The sequence below is a fragment of the Colletes latitarsis genome, chromosome 14 (genome assembly GCF_051014445.1).
Source record: "Colletes latitarsis isolate SP2378_abdomen chromosome 14, iyColLati1, whole genome shotgun sequence".
Taxonomy (NCBI): domain Eukaryota; kingdom Metazoa; phylum Arthropoda; class Insecta; order Hymenoptera; family Colletidae; genus Colletes; species Colletes latitarsis.
The window spans coordinates 24,713,312-24,729,768 of record NC_135147.1 but is presented as its reverse complement, the minus strand read 5'-3'; the positions used below and the strand labels follow the sequence as shown (position 1 = coordinate 24,729,768).

The 16,457-nt window shown below is 40.8% G+C and overlaps 1 protein-coding gene across 4 annotated transcripts in view; it reads left to right on the top strand.

The window, feature by feature from the left end:
• Window positions 1-16,457, top strand: part of LOC143349696 (neural cell adhesion molecule 2) — a 297,113-nt gene that overhangs the window by 248,605 nt on the left and 32,051 nt on the right. For all 4 annotated transcript variants that reach the window (XM_076781125.1, XM_076781124.1, XM_076781123.1 and 1 more), the window contains exons 4-5: window positions 1,979-2,089; window positions 3,699-3,902. In XM_076781125.1, the coding sequence (XP_076637240.1) occupies window positions 1,979-2,089; window positions 3,699-3,902 (315 nt within the window). The remainder of the gene's footprint in view (window positions 1-1,978; window positions 2,090-3,698; window positions 3,903-16,457) is intronic.

Genomic DNA, 16,457 nt, shown 5'->3' with positions numbered 1-16,457 from the left:
GCCACGATCTTCCAATACCAATTTCGCGTTATCGGCCTCGGGCCGACTACCGACGGCTTCCGTCTTGCCAGGGACACGACGACGCTGGGGCTCGTCGCGATCTCGGGACGCTCGGTACGACTGACGCGACGCGATCCGACGACCTCCAACTCGCGACGCTGGCAACAGAGCTGCCATTCCAGGAAAACAATCCGCGACCGGTTTGTTTATTAGGCGTGGACGCGGATTCTTGCAGGCATTTACCTTTTTTTTTTCTCACCACAATTGGCTGAGTTATTTAGGGTCGCTGGCTACCTGGTCTGTTTATACCCGAGGATTACTAAACGTTTCGAGCTAAAATTAACAGCACTGACGAAATAGTTTTGGTTTCAAGTATATTTCAGAACCAAGCACTTCTAAAATAATATTTTAAGGGAAAATAAAATTTACGTTTTCCCGTACCTATCCCCAAATATGGTACTCGGAAATGTGTTAAATATGAGTATAATTTTCACTCGTGCGTTAACCATACTCACATTTACAACACAAGTTCCCCAAACTTACGATCTGTTTCTTTTCTAATTACGAGTAAGTACCGTAGTTTCCTTATCGTTCCGTAAATAGTTTAACCTTAATTAAGAAGTAGTAAATGTGTGCCAAGCAAGAGCATATAATGTATTTCAATGGAGGTTTACGAAACCTCGGTGCACCTACTTAAGGTTTAAAGGACTTCGAGCTGACTGGGAAGCATCTTTGAGTGATTAAGCGACGACCATGTCGACGAGCGTTTACAGTTGTGCCTTTGAATATCGTTAACGAGTCCTACGCAGAGTAGGGCAGTGATTCTTAACCACTATGCAGCGAATCCACTGTTACGATTCAACAAAGGCATGTACTAAATCCAACGCATCGGTTTGAGCTTTCGTTGCAGGAATTTTATTTCACCTTCCAGAAGAAAAATATTTCCCGATTATACGTTCATAAATTAAATAATACTCGAAACGTAGAAAAGAAGACACATCAATCTGAAACTCTTTTCCTACTTTAGAACCCTCAAAACCCTCAAATTGTCCACGGAAACATACCCATAATTTGCCATAGAACTTATTTTTACAGCCTCGTTAAAATTCCAGGAGACCTATCTAGATTTATTTTCTCAGCCCTTCAGTGGAAATTCACAAAAGTGAAAAGAGAGATATTTAAACTGCATTTGCATTAAATGCAATTGAAAAAACTGTGACAGGATTTTTCCTCCCTAAACTGTGAAACTCCAAAAAGAATAAGAATCTTTTTATGAACTGTGCCACGAGTTCATAAAAGTGAAAATCTACCAGGAATTCGAACCGTGTGTCTCAAACAGGAGGTTCTCGATGGCTCGTCGAAAAACGATGGGAGAACAAACCATCGAGATTCTTCGTTTGACACTCACGGTTCGAGACCCTCGCCCTTTGATGGTACCACCGAAAACGCCATTGAACTGTCTGGCACTTTGGAGAGTCAGAGTACATAAAGGTCAGCGAAATTGGGCTGCAGGTTTAGATGTGACAAGCATGCAAACACTTCGTGTGTCACTGGTAGTGTGGAATTCGAGAAAACAATCAGATCAATGAAGAGAAACTATAATAAAAATAACACCCATAATAACTGCTGTTTAATTCTTTTTACCGTCATTTAAAGTTGCATTTATCGCGAGTTTGTCAATTAAATAAACAATTTATGATCCAGTTTTATCGTATACCAGTCGTATAATCAACAGGAACTGATGAAACTTTTTTAGGTATATAGCATCAAAGTAAATTTCAAAATAAATATAACAATAAACCGGTCGTGGTAGGCAAGACAGACTACATATTTTTCTCAGAAAACAACAATAAGAAAATTTTAAACGAAATGTTATAAACGGTCTTGGTAGGTTCAGTGTTAAAAGCAGTTTACGTGCAAAATGAAGGCTTTCTAGGGCTGGTCGGCGAGTAAACGCGGAATTTCTTTCGTGTTTCAGTTCCGCCACATAAAATCGTGATCGTCGATGACTCGGGGATCGCACGGAATTCGATGGTGGGCCCGTACATGGAGGGCGACACTCTGCGGCTCTACTGCGACGTGTACGGCGGTGAGTACGACGTAATATTACGTCCAGAGGACGGCCGCAGCACCCACTGTCCCGAGCAATTCCAAAAATGAACAGAGCTTTCGTGGATCGTCGAAGGCTCGTTTACAATGGAGTTTACGCGCTGCGTTCCGCAGCCTGACAGAGAATGCTGGCTATGTGCGACGCTTCCGTCGTTTTAACTATTTGTGACGGTCCCTAGTTTTTCACCAAATTGCTCGAAATTACGGTACGCGTGTCTGGGCAAAGTCATGGTTATTGAAACTACCGTAGAAGCAAAGCGTTAGGGTTACGTTTTTCACGGAAACGTACGGTTCTACGGTCGTTGTATTTTCTCAGCAATTATTACGAACGTTCACCGAGCTTTACGGGCAATCTCTGCCTCGAGCGTTCATTTCTATCTTTGAAAATAAGGGGATTGACCCGGTGGCCTATTTCGAACGCCTCGCCTTGTGTATTTTAATTCATTTATGTCGCTCGCATTTAATTCCCATCTCGCTATTGTACGATTCTCTGCAATGCAGCCTTCATTGTAAACGCGCGTTGGGCTGTCCAACTCGGACGTTCCTGGTTTCCTCGGTTCCGGAAATACTTGGGGGAGGGTCGCCGAATTTGGTCGACTTCGTAACGTTCGCGGTCGTGTGTGGAAAGCTGAACGTTTTCAAAGAATCGCGAAGGGAAAGATAAGTTCGTTGACTTCCAATAACGCGATAAAAACGAGTCAAATTTTCTGAACAAACGTGACGTAAAAATTCAGGTACGATATTAAACGCAACTTTCAGCGTTCGGTTTTACTTGGGAACCCGCCAACTGCAATTTTCACGAGCTATTTGAGATAACAACCGACTGTATCTTGATAGCAAACCAAATGATATTTCAGCTCTTTGGTATTTATAAAATTTTTATTCCTCGAAGCGCAAGAAATAAAAATCCGAGGAGTTTCGTTTTATTTACGTTATCGTTGCCCGCGGGAACGTCCAGTAATTTATTCCTGACGTTTAATCGATCAAACGATTGAATTCTTTCTGGTCGTCGGAGAATATTTCAATCATGTTTAATAAAAATATAAGAAGACCGAACGGGCTGCAAAATTTATTGCACCGTGTATTCGATACGTACTCTTACATTGCTATCGATTATCATTCTATAACTTCTCCTCGTTTCGGTTTTAATTTCAAACGTTCCACTTTCACGCTGCTGAGAGTCGAATCGTCGTACAGTTTAAATTTGAAATTCCAACATTGGTCGAACGTAGGCGTCTAATTAAGGCAACTCTCCCCTATACGTTCCGTACAATCGCGCGACATTCGTTCGTTGGGAGCTGAAGCCTTCATCAATACGGTGGGAAAAAATCGGGCCACCGTGAATCGATCGCGATCGAACCGGAAGAATTAATATTCCGCGGCCTGGGTGCGCCCGGGAACAGAGAATTTAATGACTACGCGACCGAAAAGGTCCTCTATCGCGCGGTTCGAGCCTGGATTTCGTTAAAAATCCATGTGAACTCGAGCACCGTCGCGTACGCAGAGCTCGCTGGAGCTCGATTCGTTCCGCGCGTTTTCTTTTCCTTGAAACGGTTGAATCGGAATACGGAATCGATGCGTTTTCGCAGGTAAGCCGGTCCCGACGGTCTCCTGGCACTGTAACGACAAGCTCGTCAGCAACAAAACCGTGACTGTGCGGAACGGCGTGACCCGCAGCGAGCTCGTTATGAAAAATTTAGGACGGGACGACGTCCGCTCTACGCTCACCTGCAACGCGACGAATAGCAATAGGTCCATCCCGCTATCGTCCTCCGTTCACGTGAACATGAATTGTAAGTAATACGAATTCAAAATGCTCCTTGTTAAATAAAATTCTAGAGCCGTGACAGCCTTTCATGCATCTAATTAGGGAAATAAATGCTAAGGATACCACTACCTTGTTGGAAATTTCTTTGGAGAACGTTTAAACGAAAGTGTATTCTTTATTAGATCGATAAAGAATGGATTATTTTTTTATTTAGAAATTTAGAAATGATATACTTCAATTTACATGTGAGAAGAGACGTTAAATATGCGCCTGAGAGGCTGTCACTATACTGTAAATTGTATCTCAGTTTGTAACTACACGGATGTCTGTTTCTGCTCCTTGAATTTGTCCTTTCCTTTGTTTCTATTCGAGGACACAAAGTTGACAATTTTCTTCCACGTTACTAGAATTTCTCAGATATTGTAACTCTAAAAGATCTGAGAGAAACTAAAAATTTCTATATTTATAGATGTTGGTTTACGTTCTGTTCGATTACCTCTTAAAATTAAAAATAAAAGAATTGACTCGTGTGAACGTAAAAAAATTATCTCCCACTCCGTTTCCCTGTGGCTTCGAAGCTGTTCGGTTTTCGGGAAGTTTTTACAAAGTTTCTACGTCTTCGCGGTAGTATTTCGTTATTGACCAGCCATCACCGCGAGATGTTTATCGGGATAATAGAAAAGCCAATAGCCATTTTTCTAGCCCCGTTCGCGGGCCATGATGCGGGATTGGAACAAACTACCTTGTCGATGGGCGCAGAGATGAAGTTTCCAGTCGCTGAACAACGAAGTTTTCGATCGACTTTGATTCAATCTGGCTCGAAACGATACAGAAATCCAATCGATTTTCGAAACTTCCATAAATAATCATTTCAAAATACCGAGTCATAATTAAACTACATCGTTCAAAATTTCGAGTTCCGTTATTTCAAAACTGAATCGCTCTATCGTTGAAGCCTTTCGATGAATAATAATTCGAATATTTCGAGAACTATTAGTTCGATTTTGCGTCATCGTACCACTGCACAGAGTATGTGCGTCGAAAATGTTCAAGAGCTCTCGACACTACGGTTTGATTTTTTAAATGTAGCTTCCAACGCTGCGTCGTTTTAAAAACAAACACATTTTTTAATAACTCCTAGTATACCTACAATCTGCCTTAAATTCATATTACGTAAATTTTACAAGCGTTATTTCCTCTTAAAATTATTCAAATTCTTTAGAATATCTTTTCAATATTTTACAATATATTGTACGTATTTGATTTTACGTTTTACTTGAAAATTAAAACTGTTTTCCCGCTGTAAATTTCTGAAATTTGCCTTCAAACGTATTGTAATATACAGGGTGTTCGGCCAGCCCTGGGAAAAATTTTAATGGGGGATTCTAGAGGCCAAAATAAAACGAAAATCAAGAATACCAATTCGTTGATGGAGGCTTCGTTAAAAAGTTATTAACAATTAAATTCAAACATTTAAAATCGTTCTGGAAAAATTATTTTCGGTTGCGGGAGTCAATTACAACCATTTTTTGTGAATACACATACCCCCGAAATCCTACCCACTTTCGAGAAAAAAATTCGAGGTGTGAAATTTTTCGACGGAAAAAAAAAATTTCAAATCGTTTTGGAAAAATTATTTTCAGTTGTAGGGGTCGATTGCAAGCATTTTTGGTCAACAGATATACCCCCGAAATCCTACTCAGTTTCGAGAAAAAAATTCCTTAGAGAAAATATAATGTCTGACCATACCATTGATATGTTTCACTGAATTTTCATGCGAATCTTTAAAACGTCATAACTTTTGAATGGATTGGACGATTTTAATGTTTAAAAAAGCAAACTACGCATATTTTGGTGGAGAATATATACAAATCGTAAAAATATTCGAAAAGTTATTCCTTGACCCCGTAAAGTTAGAAAAACTCCATGAAAATGGTCCAATTTTCAAACAGCCATAATTCTTACAATAGCCAATATATTTCAATGAAACTTTTTTCTGAAGTAGAGCCCATAGGTACCTACAAAAAAGTATTAGACAACTTTTCTGTAGGGCGTCTAACAAAATTACTAAAAATGAAAAAGGAATTTTTAAGAAAAATCGACAGGGTGCCTAAATTTTTCGGCGAAAAAAAACATTTTCCAAATCGTTCTAAAAAAATTATTTTCGTTTGCGGGGGTCAATTACAATAATTTTTTATGAATAGATCTACCCCCGAAATCCTATCTACTTTCTAGAAAAAAATTCAGTACTGGCGGAACTTTAAACGTTAATAACTTTTTAACGAAATCTCCATGAACAAATTAGTATTCTTGATTTTCATCTTATTTTGGCCTCTAGAATCCCCCATTAAAATTTTTCCCAGGGGTGGCCAAACACCCTGTATACAATATTATTAATAATGTATTTTGATTGAATCAATGGCTGATGTAGCCAGTGATAAAAACAGGAGGGCATAGAAAAGGAACGTTAAACTGAAAATTCGTTAAAATTGGCGTCCCTTTTTCGTCCCGCGGGCCCTTCAAATAATAAGTATACACGTCAAAGCGGAATCAAGATGGACGATAAGATCTTCCTGAGAGTAGGTACGCAACGAAGAGCCCGAGGATTTCCTCAAGGGATTCCCTTATATTCCTGCAAGGACGGAAAGCCATTTTCCAGCCGCGATGCGTGAAAGAAATGGAGGAGGAACGGACACGGATATGGCCATTAAAGGGTGAATAACGTCCACGGGGTCGCTGATGGGGTGCTATCCCGTAAAAAGGATTTCGATTATCTATACAGAGATTTAAAATATTCCCGATAACATTCGCGGATCTGAAAATGGCCGTCCCTCGTGGATTCGAGGACTCGATTTCATCCGCTTGGAAACAAAGCGAGAACTTATGTACCGTTTAATAACTCTATATCACCGAAGGCTATTCGTGGGAGATACGAGGTCGGTTAAAAAGGATGATGGCCGCTGACGAGATCGCAGGGAATATTCTTTCGTATTTTTCAAACAAGTCGAGAACAACCAGAGATACTTTGAAAAAGTTCGCGTTGATTTTAACGATTCGTAATAAGTTAGAAAAATTATGGTTATTTCCTGGGAAACGAGAATCGAATTAACTGTTTTATTAACCCACTTAATAACGTGAGTCTAGTTTACTTTGTGTGTAATTTTCTTTAAATACAGTATTCCGAAGATGATTCGACGAAAGTCATCAATATTATACGGGACTTTGGGTAACATTGCTTGGAAAGATTTTTATAGAAAACTTAGAAAATCAGTGAAATGAATTTTAGTATAGGTATCGAGTCAGACTCGATTGGGCAGTTCCAAACGATTAATTTTCACGCACAAACGTAATTTAATAATTCTGGGTATTATCGACGTTTCAACTCCAGCCCCGATTGCGACTTAAACTCTCATCTATCAGAAATTAAATTCTGCCGAAATATTCATGATACCTGGTATTAGTAAATTATATTCGCGTGTTAAAATTAATTATGCGAAACGTGCCATTTAAGTTTAATTTGTCATCTATATGGGGACTAGTTATTGAAAAATTTAACTCGATCAATAGTTGGCAATATATCAAATTCTAACGTTAAAATGAATCCACCGGTGAAATACTGGAAAATATTTAAATATTAACTGAAATGTATAATATACAGCTCCTATAATATTTAGGAACGAGCTTTATTGTGTACTCTATTAATCAAATTTATTATGTAGTCGTTCAAAATTATTAACGATCGTAATGGATAAAAAGAGACTTTTTTTCTATTCTGGTAACAATAATTATAGTATTAATAAAACTACGATAGGTATTAGTACATTTTTTACAGTCTATTCGAAACGAAAGACGTTTTTCTAAATATTCTGCGACAAACGAGCAATTTCGAAACGTATCAGTTAGTTATCCACGTGTCTCGAAAGGCAAGAATGAATCGATCGCTAAATCTGTCACGAAGTTTAACGAACTTCTGCTCGACTGGCGTCCAATAGCGCAATCCCTTTTGTACGCACCCAATGGTAATGACAGTGGTAGTAATTATTGTTCTTAATCGTAGTAACGGTAACTTAATCGATGCAGCTCCGTAGCTTCGTCGATAGTTGCACGTTCTACAGAGATACTCGGTTGTCTTTGTTTTCGCGAAGTTGCGCAAGATTGTCGTGCAATTTAGTAGAACAGTGAAGTTCCGTCTGATAGCCTCGTTTCGCGTCATGTATTTCTTAAACAAAGTTCTGCCCTTACAGATGGGTACTACGACGTCGTTTTCTCAAGTGTCTCGTCCTGAAACGGTACACATTCTGCTCGATTGTACCCGTACTGCTGGTTCTGAATCGATGATAAGAATTTCTATGGCTGGAGAACGTGTAGTTGCCATCTTTACAGTTTCCAATCGTACGAAATAAAACCCATAATCTTTTCTGTCTTCTCTAAAACTGATTATTATTCAGACGACTGTTAAATGACCCTTTGTTTTAACTTATTTGTTAACCATTCTAAATACGTAAATACGTACGTTAAATGCAGTTGCCGCGAACAAATTTGTAATTAATATTAATCATGAAATTAATTTTGAAATTAAATTAATAATGAAGATAACAAAAATGATACATCTCTGCACTTTGTAAAGTAGCAGAAGGTCTGGTGATACCATCAACGAAGACTTAGAATGACCCTAAGTCTTGAATATCGATAAAAAAAACACTGATCGTACGTATATGTAATAATAAATCTGAAACGAAGAGCAATGTTTTTGTTAGGTTATCGACGAATATTAATCGTTGGAAACTGGTATTTGAATGTTCTTTCGCGAAGAGGGAGGGAATATATTGTCTCTAGTCCCGAGGATCGATAAAGAAACACCGCCTATCGTGTGCAAAGTGTCACAAAGGTTGTCTATCCGCCTAATAACAGGGCTGGAGACAAAACACCGTGTCTGAGTGAGGTTATTACCCTCACTGCCGGCATATTCTCCCCGGAGAGGACGGAAAGGAACGAACAGGAAGCTCGTTTTTACGAGCTGGTTTTTTAACCAGCCAACGGAAGACTGAGTCGGAGCGAATGTCGCGAACGATATCCCGCGGGGGCAGAGACATCCGGTCCCCGCGAAGCCGGAACCGCGACAATACGAGCGACCCCCTCGCTCTGCCGCTACTTCTGGGAATTACACGCGGGTGAATTATTTAAAGTTCAGTCAAGAAGCCACTCGAGAGGATCGCGCTGACCAGGTTCAGTGCGTCGAGTGGGGACAGGTGTCACGAGTGGACGTTACGCGGAGAGTGCTTGACATCTTTCGAGTCACAGCCCCCGCGTCCCAGTGGTCACGTTCACTTCCGGGGGACGCCTGCGAGCTGGCGTTTACGCCAACGAGATTTATGTCCGTCATAATGAACCGTAAAACATCCGTCCGGTTGCTTTTACCAATGTCCTCGCTCGCGACACCGATCCTACGTGAAATAGAAAACACCCCGTCGAGCCGCAGTTTCCCCGAAATACGAATCGACCCTTTGACAATGACACTGCCACGTTTTTAAACCGAGCTTTCAATTATTTTGTTTTTTACGTCCTCGTGGAGCGTTCAGTGCTTGAAGTCAGTTAAATTGCGATATTTATGATTTTCTATCGAACCATTACAACTACTAAAGTGGAAATTGACTTGTTTGGAACACAATTTGTTCAATACATGGAATAAAAAATTCAGAGTTGAATCGAAGTTAACAATTTTGCGACGACACTACCATTTTTTTAAACTGAGCTTTTAATTCGAGGAATTCACTTTCTACCAAATTATTGTGACTATTAAAAATTTTTCTACCGCGTTGGATACGTCTATGCTCGATAAATGCGATTTCCGAGTGAAATTTGAAAACAATATTTTCAGGAGTTACTAACGAGGAAAAATGCGATATCCGGTTACGGGCGTAGAACAACAAGGAGGTTCTCCCGGGCGCGAGGGAGTTTACGAGGAAACTTGATCGGTCGTAGTTCTCGTCGGAAGACTTCGCGAAAGCCATTTACTCGAAAGTCGGTGAACCCATCGAAAATTCGACGAGCCGCGCAGTATCCATGGAAGAAAGTTCCACACGATGTTTTTAGTCTTTAGACTTTCGGCTCTACGTGTTCCACAACTTCCCCGGATAGCAGAGGATGCACCCACGCTGATATAATGAGTATTAATTAACATGTTAATGCGTGTAATCCTCGGTTGAATCGCTTCGTTTGGATTTTGTAAGATATACAGAGAACGTAAACGTAAACTCCAAGAGCCATCGACGTAACGAGTGGCAACTGGATTATACAAACTATAATTGAGCCAACAGAAATTAATGAAAATGATCTTAAAATAAAGTAAATTTATTGTGCTTGAAACGCACATATTTATTTCTCTACGTAACGATTATAAGAATGTTTTCTCCTGGGTCTTTCTTGCTGACAAAATGGAATCGTATCGCTATCCATACGTTTGCACACGTAAATCGTTCGTCCTCGAGTGTGTGGACCAACGAAAGTTCAGAATAGAGTGGTCCATTGGAGTTGGTATCGCTAACACTGACGTGCATTCGTTTCTTTTATTACCGAGAAGACTATCTGTCTCTGGATTATCTTATGACGCGGATAACGGCCGAGGACGTACTTAAATTCGTTCGAAAAAAGCTGACCGTTCGCTTTAAACGGCCCCGTTTTAAGCGTCTTTGCAAGTATTTTATCGCATTCAGTCATAAAAACTTCGGCCGGGCTTTAATCTTGTCTGTGCCTCCCGGAAACGATCTCGTTAGATCGGTCGCGCGGTCGCGATAAGCTGAAAATTTATCCGGCGACGAAAAAAAAAGAAAGAAAAATGAAAGAAAGAAAAAAAAAAGAGAGAAAAATATCAGATTTTGAGAGACCCGGCCAGATAAGACGAGCTAAAACGTCCCCGGAGGGAAGTTCTGGCAGACTCGAACGCGCCAGCTCACGTCGTTAAATTATCATAACGGCGCTGATAAAGCGCATTATTAGTTTGCCACCGCGACGCATCGCCATCGCGAGCACGTTTTAATTGAACGTCGTTGCAGCATGCTTTTGACAATCATTCGAATTTTTATTGAATTACAGAATTTATTACCAAAAATTATCGGAAAAACAGGAAAGTGTACCTGTTTGAAATCATATTTGAAACGAAACGCTGCTGTGTTTTTTAATAAAGAAAAATAACGTTGAATATTTACGATGATATTTTGATTGTTAAGATTGTGTGGCTCGGTAAGGAGTCTTGCACGAACATGGTCACCGATTTCTATATTTCATACGTATCTGCTCGAAACCGCGAACCAGCGACCTCGAAATTACAGAGTAAATTCCGTCGTAACACGCGACGCAAGTTAATAGGTAATTATTCCCGATAACGCTGAATTATCGAGTAATTATGCGTATCGTGGAAAAAAGGCCACCCGCGGATACCGTTTCTATGCGCGAAGTGGATCCCGAATACGCTCGGTCGTTCTCAATTACGCCAATTCCGATCGAAACGAAGCGAAGAAGGCACCGTCGAACGCGTTGCTCGAGAACTTCATTTACATTCCGGGATAATTTCTCTGTTTTCCTTTTAGGAACGCGAACACTGCCGGAAATTACCATTATCGCCCTTGCCCGTTATCATTTTAATTCCTGTTTTATCGTTACGCGATTAAAATTCAGATTTTATTCCATCGCTCGTGCAAGTACGCGAGATGAAACGCAAAGTACACGCGATGCTACTTTGTTGGGTTGATTCGAGCATCGGGACGCGTGGTTCTCGTCGAGGAACTTTAATAAAAATTAAAATAGGAACGTTCTAAATGTAGAAGAAATAATTTTTAACGAAATCTTTCTGTCGAGTTCGCTGGGAATATTTAATATTCCTACAGGTTCGTTGATCGTTACAAATATCCGAAGAATGAAATTATTTTCTATAATAAATTCGCGCGATAGATGAAAAAGACGAAGGGCTCTATTTAATGGTGGGAAATAAGTCCCGCCCATTAATACCAAAGTGAAGCTACTGTCTTGAATACTAAGACGAGGAACATTGTAGGAACGTAAAGGAGACTGTAACTGGAGAACGAGGTCAGATAGAATAAACGTTCACATAAACTTTTCTCATTACCTTTGTTTGCTGGATTCGCTCCTAAAGTCACGTCCACGGATAGCTTACCACGAAGCATAAATAACAAATTGAACCGCGAAGGGTTTACGATTCGGAAAAATTAAGAAATTATTTAGCTATAAACCTTCCGCGTTCGTAGAATTCTTTCGTGGCGGGCTCTTCGAAACGATTCGAGAGTAATTAAGGTTACATTCTACCGCAAAGACACTCTAAATTTCACCAAGATAAGACACATAAAATTCCTTAATGCTACAAGCCTGGAACCACCAAAAGGAGTAACTTTACGGTCCTGATCCTCGAACGAGCTATCTGAAACTGTAGACCTCGGTGTTCACGAGAACTGTCCTTAACAGTTATCGTGCTCGCGAAGGGCTCGAACAATTTTCGTGCGGTCGTTTTCGAAACGAGTCGTCCCTCGACGTACCGTACGTTCGTAAATAGTCGTCAGGAACGGAACTGTTAAAGCCTCCCCTAAAAATACGAGCCGCAGTTTACGCTACGATCGAAAGAAACAACGCTATTATTAAAAACGTTGCTAAAATCTCCAACTATTCTGTTTCTGTTTCTGTTTCGTTTTTAGACTCTGGTACAGTTGGCAAATATTACTTCGCATTCTCTGGATAAAAGAAGACTGCGATTTATTTATTCATCTGTTAGGTATACGAAGATTATAAGAAATTTAAATTCTATAAAGGTGAACGTATTATTCTATAATTATTAATTTGGAACGAGAACATCGGATATAATTCTTTTGCAGTAGAATAAGCGTAGTGTAGAGTATTTTTTCGGATTTCTGGCTGAACAGAATCCTCAGATGTCGCCTTAAGGTACGACTGATACTTTTGCTCCTATCCAAACATCTGGCCACCCAAGAATATCGAGCAGAAAGGATAAGGGAGTCAATATAAAGTTGGCTTACGGTAAAAGGCTGAATCTTCTCATCCGTTGAACCGAACGTATGGAAAATATCTCTCTTCGAACACCAAGGATAACAGAATTGTATAAGCATTTGATCTCTGAGAACTCTTTGTACTTTATGAGCCTTTGTACTGTCTTACTTCAAAGACAAAGAAATGGACGTTACATCGTTCTCTGTGCTCGTTATTACTATTACAGCGCTAGCCTTGAAAAGGGCCAGAGATTGTTTGAAACTTTCTGTCTAAATATGCATTTATGTGCCTGGAATTGAATTGCTCGTTCGACCAACTAGCAACCTATTCCTCTAATTGCAAAGCACAGAAACTTACTAGCAGCTCGGCTAAACATGCGATGTTGATCCGTAAATACGTTCTAAATTCAACAACTATTCTGCCGCGCTAATCTGAAACTGCGGTTCTGGTTTGTATTTTCAAGTTACATTTCGGTGTAAAACAGTATCCTTGTAATCGTGTGCATAATTAATTCGTAAACGTATGCATTGTTTTGGAAGCGTGCATTTGCACCGTACCAGTATGCACACAATGTTCAGCAAATCGTTTGAGGAGCAACAACCCCATGTCCAACTCGAGTCTAAGCCCAAAAAATGAGAAATAGCAATATAAAAGTTCGTTTAGACGTAAACTGACGTTATTTGCAACATTCCAAGTGTACGATGCATTAAAAAATTGATTATTTTCGTACACGTTATTCTGCAATAAAACAAAGGACTGGTCGATTTGCGGTGCGTTCCCCGACCTCGTGGGATAATAACTTCATAATTAACTTTTATATTTGAAACAGAACGCCCTGTTTAAGGCACGGTTATTTATGTTTGACTTTTCGCGTTTAATTCGTGATTTCGTGCGCGTTGGTGCTTGAATCGCTCCCGGTGAAATGGCAGGTGTCACGCGAGACGCACGCGGTTCGCCGTACGCGGAGTATTAAGGGAATTAATTTTCGCCGAGGCCAATTTTGCGCAATGAATTTGTCCAAAAAATAAACGTCGAAAGAAAGATGGAAATATTGAAGTATCGAGCTGGGAATCGAACGAGTTTCGGAGGGGAAAAAGCGTGGGCATCGTGAAAGGAAGACGTATCACCAGGAAATCCGTGTCAACGGGTGCGTTTGCGTATCGCAGCGCGAATAAGAATGCTCTTGGGCGCCGCTGAGAGCGACGATCCCTTTTAGCGTGCCGTTTCGGGCGTCGCGGCGCGATACACTCCTCGCGCGGAACACCGGAAGCGTATTATTAACTCGGCGGGTGCCAAGGTTGCCCTGAATACGGCTCGCGAAACGCGCTTCCACGGCCGGGGGGAGCCATTGTGTGCACGCGCATAGAAACGCGCATAAAGAGGCGCGATGGCTTATTTTGTTCTCCCTCTTTATGGCGTAACGAGCCACGCGTGCACGACTCGATGATACAGACGTCCAAGTTCTTTTTCGCGTTACCCTGTGAAACGTTTCTCTTTCAACGTTTCCAACGCTACTCGCGTACCTTCTGATGCCGTCTCCAAAGGCGTTCGTTGAATTAATTTCATCCCACCGTGCGAACAATTCTTTACCGCGCGTCACACTGGTTACTCGAGCAACGTTTCATGCATTTAAACAGAGACAAATTATTGGAATCGTTCCCAGGAAAATCTAACTCTAAAAAAAAAGAATTGTATACAGGGTGAGGCGCCAACTAGTCCCCACGATTTTACAGTTATCAGTTGCTCAAATTTGAAAAGAAATTGATTTTCGATACAAAATTAATGTTACTGTTATATCTTTAAATGGAACCAGGTACTTTCGACTTCGTAGTATTGTAGGCGACTGCTACACTATGATTGCCACAATATTTGGAATTATTCGACGATCCATAACAGTAACGAATGAACGTAAACATTACAAATGTCTCATTAATAGCGTAACATTTATTCAACTTCAGGACTTAACACAAAATAAAAGAAGAGTTTATGCAAAACTAAACTGAAAACACGCATGTTAGAAAGGTCTGAAAAATCTTGGGGACTAGTTCGTGCCTCACCCTGTATATCAAACAATTTGAAAGCCGAGGAATTTTAAAATAGGGAGTCCTTGTCAAGAAACGCAAAACATGTTTAACGAATATTTTCAACCCTTGTTTTTAAAACTCCCCATCTTGAATGATTCTTAATATTCATTAAATTGACGACGATTCTCTGCTAAACAACGTATGTTCGAATTTGACGTTTCGACCGTCTTCCATCGTCCTCTTGCTACACGACGTTACACTAATGCACGGTTATTAGTACATTAACCGTGATGTTATACTAATGCACAGTTATTGGTACATTAACTGCGATGTTATACTAATGCACAGTCGCTGGTATATTAACAGTGATGTTGTAGTAATGTACAGTTATTAATACATTAACAGTACGTTAATACAACTTCGTGCACGAAACTGCATGGTCGAAATGTAACATCCGTATAAACGCGTTTGGAGGAAGAAACGGCGTCCGTAAACCGTGCCATTAATTAACGCGAACACCGTTAAAGATAGCAATTCCAAAGGGAACAGCGTCTGAAAATATTTATCTGATACGACTCGCGTCTAATACAATGGCAGACAAAGCCTTTCTGCGGACGCATACGTTATTCGAAGACAATGACGCTCGCGAAATACTAAAAGTGTATTTAATCCACGTCGTTTTCACCCCCCCTTCTACCCCCTCCGTCCACCTGTAATACGGTAAATGGACTGTACCGGCCGGTCGTGGCTGAATATCCAACAGCCGAGAAATTATGCGACTCTTTGTTTTCAGTTATACCGGTCCGGTTACTCGTAATAGATTCACGCTTAAACTATACATAAGTACACCCATTTATCGCGGTTTACAGGAGCACGCGCACCTATACGCCTGCCATTCGTTTCCAGCGGTCATCGTGGACCACGCCAAAGCTAACTGGAATTTACTCCTCCGCTTCTCTCAGCAAAAACTGTAGACGAACAAGTACATCAAATTAGAACGAACAAAGTTTATAGACGAAACGTCGAAGCCTCGAAACCTTTCGATCGGGTGAAATAATTATTTTAATGGGTCAATATTTTTGTGGAAACGGTAACTGCGCTCGACTAAATTGCTCTAAGAAATAAAGACGCTTTGTTCTTTCAACGATGACTCGAAGTCGCCAGAATCGCCGACCCAGAAGCTACCGGATGCGTCTAGTTATTTCCGGTGGCGTTTCGTCAAAGAGAGCGTCACTCGTGGATCCGCGGAACGGGGGTGTCTCCAAGAGACGCATCAAAATGGAATAAGAGCGATCATACGACGGAGAATCGTCCCGTTTTCTCGGCTGAATATCATTATGCTCGCGAAATTGAATCCCACCGATCAATTACCCGGCTGAGGAGATCCGAGAACGTTCTCGCGAACGAACGAACCTCGGAGCACTCCGAATCGGAATGGTTCTCACGGCCGATTAGCGTTCCCGTTCGTCGAAAATCTTGCGCCCGGGCATCCGGTTTCTCGTTGGATCTCGGGGCACAAGAGCAACGCGGAGAGCGTTTTCGAG